At 39.5% G+C, this 17,582-nt stretch overlaps 2 protein-coding genes across 4 annotated transcripts; one reads left to right on the forward strand and one right to left on the reverse strand.

Moving 5' to 3' along the window:
• The first annotated feature begins 1,079 nt into the window (after positions 1–1,079).
• Positions 1,080–10,454, forward strand: acbd5a (acyl-CoA binding domain containing 5a). 2 transcript variants are annotated; one of them, XM_005449035.4, is made up of 13 exons: positions 1,080–1,234; positions 1,580–1,717; positions 1,959–2,079; positions 3,401–3,473; positions 3,737–3,854; positions 4,214–4,447; positions 4,542–4,733; positions 5,105–5,199; positions 5,286–5,496; positions 5,707–5,909; positions 8,527–8,586; positions 8,724–8,833; positions 9,175–10,454. In XM_005449035.4, the coding sequence occupies exons 2-13, from the start codon at positions 1,621–1,623 to the stop codon at positions 9,185–9,187; spliced, it is 1,527 nt and encodes a 508-aa protein (XP_005449092.1). In that variant the 5' UTR covers positions 1,080–1,234; positions 1,580–1,620; the 3' UTR covers positions 9,188–10,454. The 2 variants fall into 2 exon arrangements, with proteins under 2 accessions (XP_005449092.1, XP_005449093.1); XM_005449036.4 differs by having other exon boundaries at positions 1,091–1,235; positions 1,584–1,717.
• Positions 10,455–10,993: 539 nt separating this feature from the next.
• mastl (microtubule associated serine/threonine kinase-like) lies at positions 10,994–17,487 on the reverse strand. Of its 2 annotated transcripts, XM_025910355.1 has the most exons (13): positions 17,128–17,487; positions 16,905–17,042; positions 16,684–16,823; positions 16,504–16,592; positions 16,307–16,413; positions 16,034–16,193; positions 15,510–15,658; positions 14,304–15,374; positions 13,802–13,943; positions 13,656–13,676; positions 12,590–12,703; positions 12,377–12,478; positions 10,994–11,738 (listed from the first exon to the last, which is right to left on the reverse strand). In XM_025910355.1, the coding sequence occupies exons 1-13, from the start codon at positions 17,296–17,298 to the stop codon at positions 11,581–11,583; spliced, it is 2,562 nt and encodes an 853-aa protein (XP_025766140.1). In that variant the 5' UTR covers positions 17,299–17,487; the 3' UTR covers positions 10,994–11,580. The 2 variants fall into 2 exon arrangements, with proteins under 2 accessions (XP_025766140.1, XP_019218570.1); XM_019363025.2 differs by lacking the exon at positions 13,656–13,676 and having other exon boundaries at positions 17,128–17,450.
• Positions 17,488–17,582: the final 95 nt, after the last annotated feature.

Here is a 17,582-nt window from a genome sequence, read left to right on the forward strand (position 1 = left end):
TTCTACAATATTCTAAATGGCAACATTTTTATAACAACAGAGAAAACGGTACATTTTTAAAATGAATAGAACATTTTTTAGACATTTTTAAATTCATTGTTGTGACAATACTAAGCAAAATTTTGACCCAGCCTTCATTTCTAGATATTTTTCCTGGAAAATGTGAAACATGTTATTGAAACATGAGCAAACATACATGGAAATATAGCATGAAAGGCAGAACCAGTTTGTACAATTATAATACACTTGATTGTCTACTAATTCGTCTGTTATGCATAGATACAACAGTTGGTCCTCTCTTGAGTTGAGTATCTTTTCTTATGCTTAAATGATGCACAGATCAGTTTTATGAGGGGTTTAATGAACAGAAAAAAAATCCCCAGCAGCCCATACCCAAAGAAAAACGTAGAAAGAATTCAGAAAGCCTGGAGAACTTTTGCTCAAGACCACTTAAAAAATAATAATACAAGAACATCTGGCTACTTGGAAGCAAAATATAAAGAATTTTGATTTGATTTGAAGAAAATATTTTATGTATTTATTTATGTTTTAAGCATACCTCTAGCCCTGAGTTGATACTGAACCACAGATACAGAAAGATGTACATACCCATACAGATGTGGGTATATATATTAGCAGGGTATGTATATGTAATGTGTATATGTAATGTATTTCCACTTTACATGAGAATGTATGTCGCGAGGTGTGGACGCGGAATTAGGTAGAAGAATATTGCATGCAGTTATTGTAGGATCGCGTTCAGCAGTGTTGCATCTTATCTGTCTGAAGGATTTAAGGACAAAGTGAGAGCTCTAGCTTTTTTCTGCTGTCGACCTATCAGTCTTCCAACGAAGAGGGAGGGAAAAAAAGAAAAAACATGGATCTATCTAGAGCATGTTGGGATGTGTAGTTTTACGTGTCGAACTGTCGCGACATGAGTTTGTGTTTTCAGCCATAAGAGTGAAGTAACATTATATATTTCACTTCTCATCAGCTTTCTCACTCGTTTGACTTTAATATGTTGTTTTCATATCTAAACCATATTTTCACAGACGTTTATTGTTTGTTTTCTTCATGTGGACGCAGAGGATTGTGGAGTTTGTAGGCGCCATCGATATTCAGCGAAATGCAACAATAAGACTACAATTCCCACAGTGTGTGCTGTTCATGGCGTCTGGTCAAGGGCTAATGACAAGTCGCCTTCTGACAAACAGATAGGCCCGTGATTTTAACGGTAAGTAACGGCGGTTTTAAGCGTTGTTTTTTTTCTCGAAAGTGTGTCAGTGTAGATACCGTTTAGTGGAAACGACAGTGTCGCTAAAGCTGTGCCACACGTTAAACGTTGTGTCCTAGATATCCAACTGGCTCAGCCTCCTCCTACTGGTGGTCATAACATACTGTAGACAGTTAACTTTCAAGTGTAGCTGGTCGCATTAGCGTCGCGAAAGTCTGCTCATTTACAGACGAAAACAAACCAAACTGCTGCTCAGAGCTAGCATAGATGCTATAAACAAACGCTTTGAACATTTTATTTTTGTTTTTTTTTTGCAGTTGTCGTGACTTTGTTTACTGCTTGCAGGTGTTGTTGTTGTTGTTGTTGTGCTGTCTGCGAGTGACACGATGGAGGTGGAGAGTGTCCGCGTGGAAGATGAAGGGCGCCTAACCCAGATGAGGTTTGATGCCGCCGTGAAGGTGATCAAGAGTTTACCCCCGAATGGTGAGTGAACACCTCACTAGAAGCTCTCTTTCTCTCACACAGACACACACACAGGCCAGTTCAACCAGCTCAGCCACCCCCGGGCAGGTGCGGTGCAGCAGCTTGTGCGATTTAAATAATCCACTTTGGCCTGCTTGCTTTGTCCCCAAGCCATCACAGATTTGAAAGAAATAGAAATCAGCCACAACTCTGCACGTGGAGGGTAAGGCTTTTTATGTGATGAGAGTTTTCTTTTCCTCAGGTCCCTTTCAGCCCTCCAATGACATGATGCTCAAGTTCTACAGCTACTATAAACAGGCCACTGTGGGACCATGCAACATACCCCGACCTAGCTTCTGGGATGTAGTTGGAAAGGCGAAATGGTAAGTTAGGGGGCGGTGGTGGTTGTGCGCTTAGGATTCCTTCAGAACTCAATTCTATGGGGAAAAAAATGTGATTTCAGGGCATAAAAGGAATAATTTGTGCCAAGAGCAATCAGTATACTAAATAATTAGATGCTGTGTTGCTATGATTTGTTTGATTTGTTTATGGCTTGGTGAACCAAAGACAATTTTCCCTCAATGTGAGTAATAAAGTTATTATAGTCTATTCTATTTCTCCTGCACTAATGGTGTAACAGGAAGATGCATGCACTTCTGTGAAGCAAGCTTCCCCACACTGCTTGTTTTAAATCTCTGTGGATCAGTGTACTTCTAAGAATAGTCCCCCAGACACAAACCCTGTTGCTGTTATGTTTTATCATATTTTATCATTCTTTGGCGGTCACATCAAGACAGCTTGTGATATTCAGAAATGAAAATCTCACTCTGTTAAGCTCAGGCTGTGTCAGGTGATCTCTGGACTCATTAAAATTTATCGGTGACCTCTTACCCACAAAGCTGGACAGTTTCTCTCAAGGAGGGGCTTGTGCCTGTGTGTTTTCTCAGTGCTTTACACACGCTGGATACTGTCAGTCTCGAAGCATTGAGTTTGATCATAAACCTTAAGCCCTTGCTCACCGTGATCTGCTTTGTCCTTCTGTAGACTCAGATATAGCTATATTCTTATTTGCAAGTCTGTTTTTAATCTACTAGTTTGGTCAAAAAAGTGCAGGATGTTACTGTTTTTGGTCTCAAGAATTATTCCTTCTGTCTTTCCTTAAAATTGAATTTGTCATTTTGGGGTAAAAAAAAAAAAATAGATTCAGATAACTTGATTAATTCCAAAAAGGTCAGTTTGTTTGTACCTGTTAAGCATGTGGTCTCATAAATGAATTTTAAAGGACTTTGAGGCAGTTGCTTGAACTCTCCTGCCCTGTTTTTGGCCTGGTTTCTATGTAGCTGCTGATTGCACCGCTGCCTGTTCTGGCCAGGACACCCTTGAAAAAGTTATTTTTAATCTTAAACATGATATTTTCTTGGTTAATTAAAGGTTAAATAAACACATATTTCATGGGTAGGTACAGTTTCTAGTGAATGTTTAAGTGTCTGCCAGACTGTGATCCAAAGTTAGTAAATTAGTTGGTGTCCTCAAATAGTCTTTCCATATTGACTCAGCTGAAAACTGGAACTGGCACAAAGGCCTTCAAACACACTTTTGCTGTTTTGCTCTTCTGTGTGTTCCACCTTATAAAATTATATAACAGTGCATGTTTTTTTCTTTTGCTTGCTTTTATTTATTTTATTTATGTATTTATTGTGATAGGGACGCCTGGAATTCTCTTGGAGAAATGTCCAAAGAAGAAGCAATGTCATCCTATGTTGATGAAATGAAACTGGTACGTTTGCCGTCCATTTCCCACCTCTTGAAGCACCTTTTTAACCTGTCCGTGTTTCATGTCCTTGTGCGTAATCAAATGTCACAAGCCATATGAAGAGTTACACAGATACATTACCTTTACAGTCATCTGAATCAGGAGTAACCTTGTTACACCAAATAATTTATGCCGCAATACCGGTACTTTGAATTTAAACCACTTCCTGGTTGTTTGTGACTGTGGGATAATATTCTCATTGTGCTCACTCTGGATTTGGTTTTCAGATCCTAGAGGGGATGCCCATGACTGACGAGGTGGAGGAGCTGTTAAAGGTCCTCGGCCCGTTCTACGAGCTGGTGGACGAAAAGAAAAAGATCACGCAGATATCAGACCTGAGCACAGGTTGGTGTTTCCTCGCCAGGTGGATCGCCTACACGTTTTACTTTGTGATGTGGAGTTTAACCTCTTTTTTTGCCTCTTGTTATACGCTCAGCCCGTTTGACTCAGTTTGCTAGGCAACTGGAAGGCAAGTACATTACTGTGTAAACACGCGGGTCTGTTGATATAGTTTACTTCCTGTCTGGTGTTGTAGCTCAGATGCGTTGAGTACTTATTAGCGGTCATAGAAAGCTTGCTTGTAGCTTACCACAGTTAAGGTTCCCCTTACAATCAGAAATGGACACTTTAATTTCATTTTAATGTGTTAACATCTTAAGGAAGTATTTGTGAGCTTATAAAATTCTGTGTGTGTGTTTCTGTAGGGTTTGGCACAATGATGAATTCAATGGCATCAAATAGTGTTGCAAAGAGCATTGTTAGAAACATGGAAATGAACGGCACTCTGGAGACACGCCCTGCAAGGCTTAAACAAAAGGAAGTGAGGTCAGAGGAAGATGCGCTGGAGGAGGATGATGAGGAGGAGGATGAAGAGGAGGAGGATGAAGAGGAGGAGGAGGAAGAAGAAGAAGAAATGGTGACAAGGGAGGTCAGAAAAGGTAACAAAGTTGCTCCTGTTAAGTATGAATATCTGAAATTATTCTCAGAATGTTAGATGCAGATTTCCTCTATTTTCTATATTTTTTTCCCCAGACAAAAAATCTGGACCATCACAACCAAAGAAGAAAACTTTCGGTAGGAGACAAAAAGCTCCGCTGTCAAACGGTAAAGTCGCTAACGGGGTCACCCATCTGACCAATGGCAGTCATTCCAGAGCTGCTCTAAACAGCGACAAGACCCAGGAGGGTTCACTTGGCGAGCCTCTGCTCAATGGACACAATCCAGGTAGGAAAACCGATATTCCAACATCGGGCTCTGTTTCCGCCCACAGTACATCCCTACAGCGGTCCAAAACAGTCACTGAGGACTCACCGGCACCCAAGCTGTCTGCCTGAGCACCATGTGATCAGATAATCTGCTAAGCTTCATTCCCAGAGCTGCAGCACACATTGAATCTTAACACTTAACACATCCGCTGCTCCTGGGACAGGCTTAATGGAGAAAATTAATGGTTCTGTAGAAACAGAGGAAAAAGCCCCAAATTCAATGAACTTCCTCCTTGTCATTCTGGTAATTACAGTGCAGACTAGTCATTGTAATGGAGAACAAGTCTTGAGTTTTGTGTTCCCTTTTTTCTCTCTTTGTAATGACATTAGATCCAAGTGTAGCTGCGTCTGCACCCAACCACCTGACCAGCGACTCAGACAGCGAGGTGTACTGTGACTCTGTGGACCAGTTCGGACAGGAAGAGGCAAGTAAAAACTTAAACATATCAGAAATATCAAATGACTTTAACTGACTGGACTGCTGTTTACTCATCTTGGTGTTTTTCTGAAGAACTCGGAGCATAACCGCTCTCTGGATGATTTGGATGAAGAGCAGAACCACCTCCAGCCGCCTCTGGAGGAGAGACGGGAGACTCGAGAGGATGTACAGGGTCCACTGCAGGTTGTCAGATGTGGAGGAGAAGATGGAGAGGCAGGTGGAGCAATGTCACAGAGGCTGAATGTGAACGTGCCTGGCGGCTCTTCAGCCCGAAGAGGACGGGGTAAGGCTGCACTCACAGGGTTTTACACTCACATGTAAATGTTATGAAATGCAATCACAAGGATGACAGCATGATTCTGTTGAGCTGGCAGCTCTGTGTGGCTTTTGTTTTTCCATTTAGTGGCCTTTCAGTGTCACAAAGACTGTCATTCCATTGTATGCGCTGACACCCGAGCATGTGTCAGTTATTCAAATTCTGTTCTATTTTTAGGCTCCAGGTCTCCAGGCCTTCGCCCTGGATCTCAGATGCCCATGCACAGTGCTGGAGATGGAGACGGGGGCCGCTGGGGAGGTGCAGGAACACCTGGAGCGAACCTGAATGAGCAGATCGTCGTGGCGCTGGCCAGACTGCAGGAGGACATGCAGAGCGTCCTGGAGAGGCTGCACACACTGGAGGCTCTAACTGCAAGCCAGGTCTGATGTTATTATAATGAAAGTGACCGAAACAAAAAATACAATGTGGCTTCTTAAAAAAATAGCAGATGACATCAAAATGCCCCCAAAATCTTTTCACTCTGTGTGAATGCTTTCTGGTCCTTATCAGCAAATTAAATATAACACTGTTATTTAAATATAAACATAGCTGTGTTAATGTCATTGATCGTTGATCAGTAAAATAACAACCTGATGAAAACAAGGCGATGGCTAAATAAAAATTAATGCATGAAGAGAAAACTATGATGAAGTGCACAGACACTTGTCAGCGCATAACAATGAGATGAAAATAGTGTGGCAAGGTGACAGCCAATCAGAGCTCAGTAAGTTGTGTAGAAAAAAAAAGACAACACGAGTTTGGAAATGATCCAATAGGAAGTAAGCTCGCTTTCACTTTTTTTATTTTTTGCCTTTTTTAAAAATTTCATTATTATTTTATTTTTATTTTATTCATCATTTATATTTATTTAAAATTGATTTAAAAATCATTTAAAAATAATAATTTTTAAAAAATGAATCGAGTGCAGTAAGGACAGACATGCATATTTGACTAGACTAGGCATATGGACACATTTCACATTTGATGTCAAGAAAAACAACTTTGTAAGTCATGTGGAGAAGCTCGCCTCTGTAAAAACACGGCAGACTTTTACAACTTTTTTGTTTTATTTAACTAAATCAGCTTTAGATTTAAGCGACTATAATCACACACACACATAATCTTATGACATTTTAGTCAAAAAAACTATGACTAAAACTAAATCAAAATTTCCTGTCATAGTTACACTATATGTAAACTTAGAACTATACAGCAAACTATTAAACTACTCGTGGTGGCTTTCTGTGGTTTATAGACTGCAAGGCTGAGAGCAATGTTAAGCTATCTATGATGAGTAAAATGAGCTGGCAATGGAATTTGATTCATTTTATAATGTTCAGGCAATTTTAATTATCTTCAGTGATATATTAAATAAAGTAGCATCAGCTACAGGACTGGACAGCTGGCTAGTGACAGGATAATAACTTATTGTGAAATAATGAAGAAGTCAAGGTAAACAAAACTTGAAGCTAACTGTAACCTCTCTAAACAGTAGGTGCCTTTTTATCATGCTACATGTTTCTTTTTATGTGTATTTTGTTTTAACAGGAAGCTGGGATTGTGCAAGAGTCTCCTGTCCAAAATTGGCTGCAGTTCAAACAGCAGTGGTTACACTTTATACACAGTGACATTAGGACAGGGTTGGGAAACACAGGTGGTCATAGTGACATAAATAAAGCAAGTGAAAGGCAACACTTTAAAGAACTGAATTGAAATATAATACATGTAATGGTGAATTATGCTAAACTACGTGGATTTTCATAGAAATAACATATAAGAACAGGTCTTTGTTTCAAGAACCAAGAACTTTGTCTTAATAAGACTGTTGACATAAAACAGCAGTGCAGTGGTTAGCACTGTTGTGTCACAGCAATAAGGTTCTGGGACCTTTATGTGTGGAGTTTGCAGGATCTCCGTGTAGCGCTGCGGGTTTCCTCTTTGTATTGCGGCTTCCTCCCACAGTCCAAAAACAGACATGTTCAGTTAATCGGTCATTTGTAATTCGCCATTGATGTGAGGTAGATGAAATGCATCAGGCCATATTTTGCTGTATTGAGTTCATTAGGACAATCAGGTATCCCACTTCAGGTGGTCTGAATATCATTCATTTCCATCCTGTCTCACACATTTAGATAATCTCCCATATTTTGATTTACTCTAATATTAAACAGTTAACACTGCCCGACAGACACTTTTTATCCAAAAATGGCAAGCCTGCCATTATGAGGAAAGTGCAGGTTAACCTGTCACCGTCTTCTGGTGCCAGTGGAAAAGGACATGGAATAATAAGGACTTAAAGGCTACTTGCAAGTGGATAAGGCCAGTAACTCTCACAAGAAATGGGAGAATTTCTGAGAAAGAGATGTTGCAGATTTGTAGATGAAGTGGAAAAGTAGCTGAAATAACAGCTACTGGAAGAGGTGACTCTAAGAAAACAAACACAAGTTTGTATCATATTCAGGATGTAGCACAGGGTGAGTTCTGTGTGTATAAAGCAAATAAATAAAATATTATTATCATCATCATATTATTTTTATTTTTTTTTTAACCAGGGTCCAGACCTTGGACACAAAGAACCTTCAGCTTCTGTTGATGCTTACTGTTTACCTAGAAGGAGTTTGCAAAGGACATTCATTTAAAAGTTAGCTTGTTGGAATCCGCTAACTGCTCCGCTTACATAACATTTACAAAAAGGAAGTAAAATTTATGCAAAAAACCCCTGAAAAAAAACCCAATATCAAAAATGTGTAATATATAGATTTCTATGTGGCTTGAGAAATTTAAGATAAGATATACTTCAGTTATCCCAAAAGTTGGGAAATCACTTTGACAGCAAACAAATATAAAAAACAGACTAGCTCAATAAAATAGTTTCTTAAATTAAATCTCATAAAGGTTAAGTGAATTGCTTTATAAATCACTAATAAAATAAATATAAGTTCTTTCTTTTTAAATGTACCCATAATGACAGATTATGAACTCTTTTTCTTTTGGCAGGCAAGATCAGTGGCTCTGTCTCCTACTTATGCATCTCCCCCAGTGAATAATAGGAGTCAGGTAAACAGTTGCAGTCTTCATTAAATTTTTGAAAACAATTTACTGAATTTCCAGCTGATTAATTTAAACCATATGTTCATTATTAGGAGCTAACAAGTTTCATTTGGAATAGAAATGTGTATTTTTTGTCCTCCTAGAAACCGTCCTGGTGGCCTTTTGACATTTCACCAACCAGTTTGGCCTTTGCTCTTATATGGCCATTTGTGGTACAGTGGCTTATCCGCCTATACTTGCAGAGGAGGAGAAGGTAAGAAATATATGGACAACACACATAGTCCAAAATTATTTGAAAATTCACAACCTGCACTTAACAGACTTTTCCTCGGTCGTTAACAATAAAGATGAGTGAGTGGAAGTTTTTTGGTTTGTTTTTTAATCCTAATAAAATCATATTGGCTCATATGAGGTTCACTCCATTTCTTTGGCTATAGTGGTTTTGCTATAAAGTGCTTAAAAGATTGTCTGACTTTAAGAAGGTTTTAAAAAAAAAAGTCTTTGCTTTCATAAAGTGTCCCACACATTTCAGGTATTTCTGATATTAACTAATTTCACTTTTCTTTTTTTTTCTTTTTTCTTTTTCTCCAAAAGACGAATCAACTGAACCCAGTGACACCTTAAATCACCGTGGGCACGACAATAACAAGTCGCCAAAATATTATGGATGGGTTGCTAATGGCTGTAACTCTTCCCCTGCTTAGACCCACGGCCCAGTAATTAGCTCTTGCACTATAAAGAAGGCCCCTAAAACTAACGAGAGAGAGGAAGCAGTCTCTCAGGTGCGTTGCAGCGTGGATGTGGAATCGCAAAGGAAGATGAACGTATGGGCTTGTTGTCTGTGATTATCCAACCGTTTCAAGATGAATCTACTGTATTGGATTTTTTATTCTCTTTAAGAAGTGGTCTGAGTCCAGCTTTAGAGTAGCTTCTCAATTACTTCCATAACTGAAATATTATTGCACAAAAATGGGCGTTTTCAGCATAAGGTTTCATTTGATGTTACTAGAAATGTCCACAATTCACTTTCATTAGTTGCCCAGGTAATGCTGCTATGGTAAAATATTGTAATTACTGTAGAAATGAGGATTGAATGTATTAATGTACTGATATGTGAGATTCTTTTTAATTCTAAGTTAATATTTATTGCTTTTAGCAACAGTTGCAATGAACTTTCAGCTGTAAAAGTGAAGTTTCTGTTGAAGTGAGTGTTTTTATGTAGGTCAGACCAGGTTCAGGATGTTTTCATCAACGATTTTACTACATATCAGTCTGCACGTCACTTCAGATTGGTTTTACTTCAGTTTCTATATAGAAGAAGTGCCTCAGCATTACAAGGTATTTCATACTGTAGGCATTATGACTTCTTACATTCTCATATTGTAGCATAACCCTTGCATTTCTGGACCAAATTCAGACTAATCGTACTACTTAGTGAGCCATGAATCAGCGGAAATCTTCCAATCTGATATCAGATAACCAACGCATAATGTCTATCACCGTCTGTGTTGTTTATGCATTTTTGTTTTCTGTGTTGTATCATTTTTAACGTGTGAAGAATTTCATTGGGATGATAGTAATCGTGAATTGTTTGCAAAGCAGCAACCTCCATATAAATTGTATACAATAGCTGTACAGTCCAAACAAAAATGCAATATTTTAATTGCATCTGTGTAATATGATGCCATATTTACAAAGTATGGCATCTGCATTAGCACTGATCTTTCCAGCGCTATTATGTTTTAATTAAAGAAAGAAAATGCGATAGTTTACCTTTTTACTGAAATGTACTAAGGCTTTCTCACCCTCTCTGCCTGTGGATAGAGTGGTGTTTGCATGTGATAATCTCAGCCTGAAATAAAGTTTTGACAAAACAGGTTTGTCCACGTTATTTCAAATAAGTGGTTACTTGAGACCTCACAATAAATCTACTATAGCCAGCAACAACTGCCTACACGTTCTGCCCACTACACCAGCAGTTGTGGGTCTGAGGATTTCATCCCAAATACCTAAGAGCACTCAGAGTACAACTGGCTCGCAGGTGGAGCTTTGGATGGGCCTCCCCAGACCATCACTGAGCCACTGGTCACGTTAAATGATTAACGTTCACCTGACTCATCCGTCAAATGTGGTCAATGTGACCCTGCTCTCATCTGTGAAGAGAACAGGGTGCAAGTGACAGATCTTTAGCTCTGATGTGTACATATAGATGAGCAGTAGGGTGGCAGGCCACCTCACAAAAAGCAGCAGATACTAGTCCTGCTGCTGGGTTTATACCATTTTATGGTCCGGTCCAGCCCGCCTTGTGTAACTGCTCATCTCCTGGTATTCCCTTCACATTTAATTTCTTTAAGAAGTGTACAGTTGAGATTTTTCTCCAAATACAATTCTGCAAAAAAACTCAAAGCACACATCTTGTTACAAACAGGTTTTATTTGTTTTTTCTTTTTTTCTCAGAGTTAAGATAAAATTGTGCATGTAGCAAGAATTAACCGGTAGTGTGGAAAACTGAGCGGATACAACAATCAAAATTAGAAACATTATGTAAAATAACAGTCCTGCTGGGATAAAGTAACAGTCTTGAAACAACGCTACACTAAATTTACATAGAATATATAAGACATTATTTATGAAGATATTAGAACGCTTTTCTTCAACACTGAAACATGACAGTGAGTACCAGTACAGCAGAAAATGGAGCATATTAACTTTAACATCCTCATCACAACAAAATCAAGCAGCAGATAAACGGGTGCCTTGCTAGTAGAGTAATGTAACGCAGTAGTGCTAACATTAAAAAGATATTTCTTGTAGCTACGTGGCTCTTTTTGATTGTACAAATGTAAAATGTTTTCTTTAAAAACAATATTACAACAGTGAACGGAAAAGCCACCCTAATCCACATCTTCACCCTATAATTTACTTGCAGAAATCCAAGGTAATGGTCTGAAGCATTTAAAAATCACTCTCACGTCAAACATTCGAGCAAGAGAACAACTTCTATAGACTGAAGCCGGACACGACAATGTGCTGAGCATTGTTTCTCGCATCAAAGTAAGAGGTGTCGGTTTCGTCATCTGGCTGAGGTATGAAAGGCATCGGCTGGTTCTGCAGGTTGTCCCAGTCCAGGCCGTCAAACAGGGGGTGGCACTTCAGTTCTAATGGAAAATATAGGCAAATGACAAACAGCAAAACACACAACCCATTTCTTCTTCTTTTGTTTTTGAGAACATAGGTTCAAATTAACTTCCAACTTCTAAAATCGGTATAAGTATTTTATGTTAAGTTAATCTGTTCCAAAATGGGGTGAAAGTATAATTATCCATGTTTATGAACAAACAAAAATGAACAGCTTTTTTTAAACAGCTTCTGAATCATCTAAAAATTTTCATAACAGTCTATTTTACATCGTGCTTTAAGTTTACATATAAAACATACTCTCCATAGAGCTTTACTGACAGATTTGTGTGATATAAAATTTATTTGAAGGACCAAAACTGCCAAATAGATTAATTAATACTTACTTATTGTCTTCTGTATGTAACTGTCATCAAATTAAAGATCATTAAATGCACAAACGTTCATAAACATAAATGTAGGAATTCATTTAAAAATAAAATAACATTACCTTTTTATTAATCCTGTATTTACATTACATTTTTCCTTATTTATTCATGTTTAAAAAGATATAATTGTGTTTTTACTGATGTGTTTATTTCTGTTTGGATTACAAATACTGTTAAAATTTTCACTTTTCTTTCTCTTTTGGTCTTTTATTTTGAAAGGTGGTCTCTACCTTTTAAGCCAGCGCGCTTTGTCATGTCCATGGTCAGCAGGATTTCAATGGCATTCCTGGAGTCTACAGATAACTCCTCCTCTCCCTCAGGCCAGGGTATATCTACAATAGTTGATGGTAACAGAGGCGTGTTGGTAATCGAGAAGAAGCTTAGTGAGTTACATATTTTAGATGGTTTTGTGGTTGAGGGTTGGAAGAGAAGAGCAAACCCACCCCTGTTCAGGATATTCTGGAAGACCAGCTGGGGCGTCTCGTCATTGAATGGCGGCACACCTGTGAGGAACTCGAAAAGACACACACCAAGCGCCCACCAATCCACCATGAAGTCTGCCCGGGTAGACGACAACAACAACAACAACAACAAAAGAAGAAGGAATAGTCACATTTTGTACAGCCATGGGTCTCAAACGCCTCACTTTTCCCTGTGATTTCTGTTAGAGTGCACACTAACTGTACTGCAGTGGCAAAAGCAGGGACTACGTTAGATACTGAGTACTGGGAAGAAAACATTCTTTCATTCTCACATACGAAAGCCTAAAAACAAATCATTAGGATTCTTTTGTATTAAATTTCATGTCAATTCAAACAAGCAGAGTTCATTGAGGGTAAAACAAACAGGGTGCCTGAGATTTGTCTTTACAAGCCTAAAAACGTTGCGCTTCACAAGACTTATTTTTTAGTTCTCGATAGCTGCACAGACTTAAAACCACAATTACAGTTATAGGTCTCTACTATTGAGCGAATAAGACAATAGATGAATGAATTCATGTCACAGAAGTCAAATAGCAGCGATCAAGCTACAAAATGGCATTGTGCAACTGACAGGAGACACTGCCCTCAATGTGTTAACATTTGAATTAATAACAGCATGGCAGATCAATAAGTTATTATTAGATGACATTTTGTGTGATGCCAGTGCTGCTGTGCATTGACAGTGTGTCAGAATTGCTCAAATTCTATAGATTTATAAGAACAAAAAGAAGAAAATCTTTTTTTGCCCAATTAAAAGCACATCAGCCACAGCTAATCTGATTCCCCTGCTGTCACAATGGTGTTAAAAGAGACTTGAAAGACCCAATGCTTTAACCTTTAGAATCACACACTTGAACCACCATCCCTTTCCCCTTTAATTAGGCCCACAGTTTGTTCACCGATCCAAAGGGCAGAAACAGCGGGGAAAGGGAAACGGGGCAGGAATCCGCTCATTTCCTACAGCGTATTAGCAGGCCGGGGAACATGCAAGCTTGCTTGCAAAGAAACATTAACGTTAAAAACTTACCACACTGACCACTTCCTGAAACTAAAAGAGAGTGCCTGTCACAAGAGCTACAATGTCAAGCAAACTATTCAGTTAAAACAAGACTGAGACTGACTGACTTTGGCTTTGTTATCGTTACAGAACTTTTGAAGATTTCTCTCTCTTACCATGTGATTTTCCCAGAAGCAGCTCTGGAGCCAAATAGTCAGGGGTTCCTAAAATCGGTGCTCCCTCAACAGGCAGTGCTCCCCTTCGGACACTCTTTGGAGTCCTGTAAGGGGTATGAGAGGTCGACATGGGCTGAGGAGTCTGAGGAAATGAAAGGGAAAGGTGAAGAAAGACAAATGCATTAATTTCATTAATATGTACATAATCCTATAGAACTGCCTTTCACTGAATCATAAATGAAATCTGTGACTGCCAAACTTTATTAAAGCGGTTGTCATTGTTAGTTATGCTGAAGATCTTTGAACTTCAGTTGAACAGGGGCAACTTAAAGTCAGAGGACAGGAAGTTGATAAGATAAAAAAGCAATTGCTTTAAATTGTGAGACAAGCAAAATTACTCTAGTAGAGTACAAAAATAAAAATACTGACTTAACAATGAGAGCGTCAGGTTGCGTTTCTGGGGCTATGCAGACTGCTGTATTCCTCGTCCTTCCATGCCTACCTGATAGAGGGAACCACTGGAGCTGGGTCTCTTCTGTACTGGTGTTGCAGCTCCAGGTGCGGCGTTATAAGGAGCCATTGTGGACACGTCCATAGCATCCACAGATCCGATGCTAAATCGGGACACCCCGGACACGTTGGAACGATTAATGGAGCTACAATAACTACGGAAGGCCACGACATTTCGCGGCTTGAGGAATAAAGGGGACTCCACATCACTGCAAGCAAGCTCAGGGAGTCGGTTCGCAAAGGAACAGTGAGATTCATCTCTCCCCAGAAAATGACCAAGTTTAGGTGTTTCAACAGTGGCCACAGGAGTTTTGGGTAGTGATGCAGTATAGAAGGAGTCTTTACTTTCTTTGTCCTCCTCTGGTGATAATGAATTCCTGTGTTTGACAGGCTCAGTTGGCTGGAGGGATGGATGGCTGTCTATAGTGAAAGACATTTCGTGCATAGACCCGTCAGAATCCATGCTCAGGTTCCTACAAATGTCACTTGTCCCAGGAAGTGGTGACGTAAAACTCGTGTGTGACAGGTCTTTGGCTCCGCCTTCAAATACATCCTCCACCGGCTCTTCCAGTTCATAAAACAGACTTTTGGCTACAGCAACGGGACTGGAGCGCTTCGGCACCCGGTCTTCAGCTGCCCCGATCCCCTCAGTGGAGACCATGAAGTCGCCTATTTTGATGGTGGAAAATGTTCCAGTCAAGCCAGTGTGAAACCTCTCAGTCTCCACAGGAATCTCATAGAACCTCTTGTAGTCTGTGTTTCTCTTTTTGGCTCGGATCTCTGGTGTCTCTGGACTTCTTTGTAAATCTGAAAATGTTCTCTTCACAGATGAGGGAACTGCTAACTGACAAACGTTCTCCTGAGCTGTGGAGACAGCCTCCTGGTTGTTCGCATGGGATTTATTTTCTACAAGACGAGCTTCATTTGACTTTTTTGATTGACTGCAAGAGGCCTTATCAGAAAAGCAAAAAGTGTCCGGTTTTGTGGGCGCACTGTCCTCTTTGGGGACCTTCAACTCAGATCGCCCTCTCCCGTTCTGGTCATTCATGTGTTCATTCTCTTTCTGAAGAAAAAAAAAGTCACAATATGCAATAAAATGTGAGTGAGATACTTTATGAACAGGAAACTCCAAGCCAAAACACTTTATTGGTCTTTAATTACACATGGATATAAATAAGAATTAAGAAAATCCACTTACCTCCTCACACTCCCACAGTGGACTGGTGCCACCGTCAGTGTCAGTAGTGCTGCCTGCACTCATCGTCTGAAACCTGCTCCTGGTCTTCATCAACGTGGGAGTCAGATTTTTTGTCAAATTATGAGGACTAAACACGTTGCTCTTTGGTCCTATAAGGATATTAGATCAAATTTAGGAGAAAGAAACAAAGCAAAAGGCGAAATTAGCATACATTTTCATTGTCAGCATAACTCGTCTTTCCACATGAATACAGAATGACAAAATGCCAAGAGGATACCTCTTGGCTGTCTACTACAGCCTGATAGAATCAGCTAATAATGACCTATCACTTAAAAATCTGTATCATATGCTTTCATATGGTAACTTCATGATATATTGATAACCCTTTTGTTACCAACTTTAAAGCATGTATTTAACAGCAACCCCATAATTTCTCCTTTTTAGTAAAATTTCTAACATAATGTAGGCAAAAATAAAAAGTAAATAAATCAACCCCCCAAAATAAAATGTCTTTGATGACATACCCAGTTTCCAAGGGTAGCGAGCAGGTGAAGACAGGTGTTCTATTTTCTTCATTACAGGAGAATTGAGAGATTTATTCCTTGGTTTTATTTTGCCGCACGACATGGGACTGAACACCACAGTAGCGCTGCAGTGACGCTTGCCTTCTGCTGCTGGTGTATTCTGTGTTTAACAGAATAAAAGAAAAAGAGGAATTATGTAACACACACAGACACACACACGAAACAACACATCTGATTGTTTTCCTGCATGTGAAGTGATTTGAATTCACTTACAAATCCAAGGGAGCTGATTAAAGAGAGGATTTGGCCTGGCGTGCGGGAATAATCCTTCTTGGGTTTAGCCAAAGATGGGGTAGTGAGGATATCCATAAGATTCAGCTCTAATATTGAAAGCACAGAGGTAAAGTAACTATTAATAATATTTCTAAAGGCGATGGTTATAATGTGTAAAAGCTGCTGGGAAGTCAAACCTCTGTCCAGCTTGACTTTAGAAAGGCCAAAATCTGTTAATTTGATGTGGCCTTCGTTGGATATGAGCATGTTGTCTGGCTTCAGATCTCTGGAAAAAAATAAATTTACAGTTCAAAAATGCATATAAACGTCAATCCAATTTAATAAAAGTGCAAGATTTGCATACACTGTAAAAGTACCTGTGAATTATACCATGACGATGGAGATAGTCCAAAGCCAGTGCGACCTCTGAGATGTATTTTACAGCCATGTCCTGGTCAAAATAGCCATAGATATGAAGGAGAGATTTGACATCTCCACCAATGAGGTATTCCATTACCTGTAAGCATAAACAATGACTTAATAAACGGGGTCATTAACATGTTTAACGCGAGTCTATTTTTTCATCTCTGGGCGTTACCAGATAGATCTTGGTGGCTGTCTGAAGGGAGTAAAACAGGTGAACCACGAAGGGACTTTTGCTCAAAGCGAGGGCATCTCGCTCTGCCTTCAGCTGGTTTGTCATGTTTTTATCCACCATGTCGGCTTTCTTCATCACCTATGAGGCAGAAGAAAAGTGCATTTAAGTAAGCTAGATCTCCCTTTAATGATTTAGAATAAGCACAGGTTAAAAACCCACTAACCTTAATGGCATATAAGCGTGCGTTGCACTTCTTCCGTGCAAGGTAGACCTTGCCAAAAGCCCCGCGGCTGATGGGCTTCAGCACGACGAAATCGTTGATAGACGGCGGTTTAGGGTGATGATCCACAGATTTCACGTCGGCACACGAGCGGTGCTCTCCCTCTGCGTCCATTATTTAACTGCTTTAAAATGAGGGTTACGTCTGTGATAGCCAGCCAGCTCAAAGTAAACAACACTCACTTGCAAAAGAACGGACCTCTGGTTTGTTTTGAAATTTTGAATTCCGCAGATCTTTCACGGGGACCCCACTCAGTTGTCCAAGAAAGCGCCTGCGTGAAAAAGAACAGCCTGTACTTGAACAACCTGCGTAGTGTAACTAGACGCTAGTTAACTTTGGCCGTCTAATTACCATTAAAACAACTATTTATCCGAAATCCATTTTTTTGGAAACTATTT

The sequence above is a fragment of the Oreochromis niloticus genome, linkage group LG9 (assembly GCF_001858045.2).
Source record: "Oreochromis niloticus isolate F11D_XX linkage group LG9, O_niloticus_UMD_NMBU, whole genome shotgun sequence".
NCBI lineage: Eukaryota > Metazoa > Chordata > Actinopteri > Cichliformes > Cichlidae > Oreochromis > Oreochromis niloticus.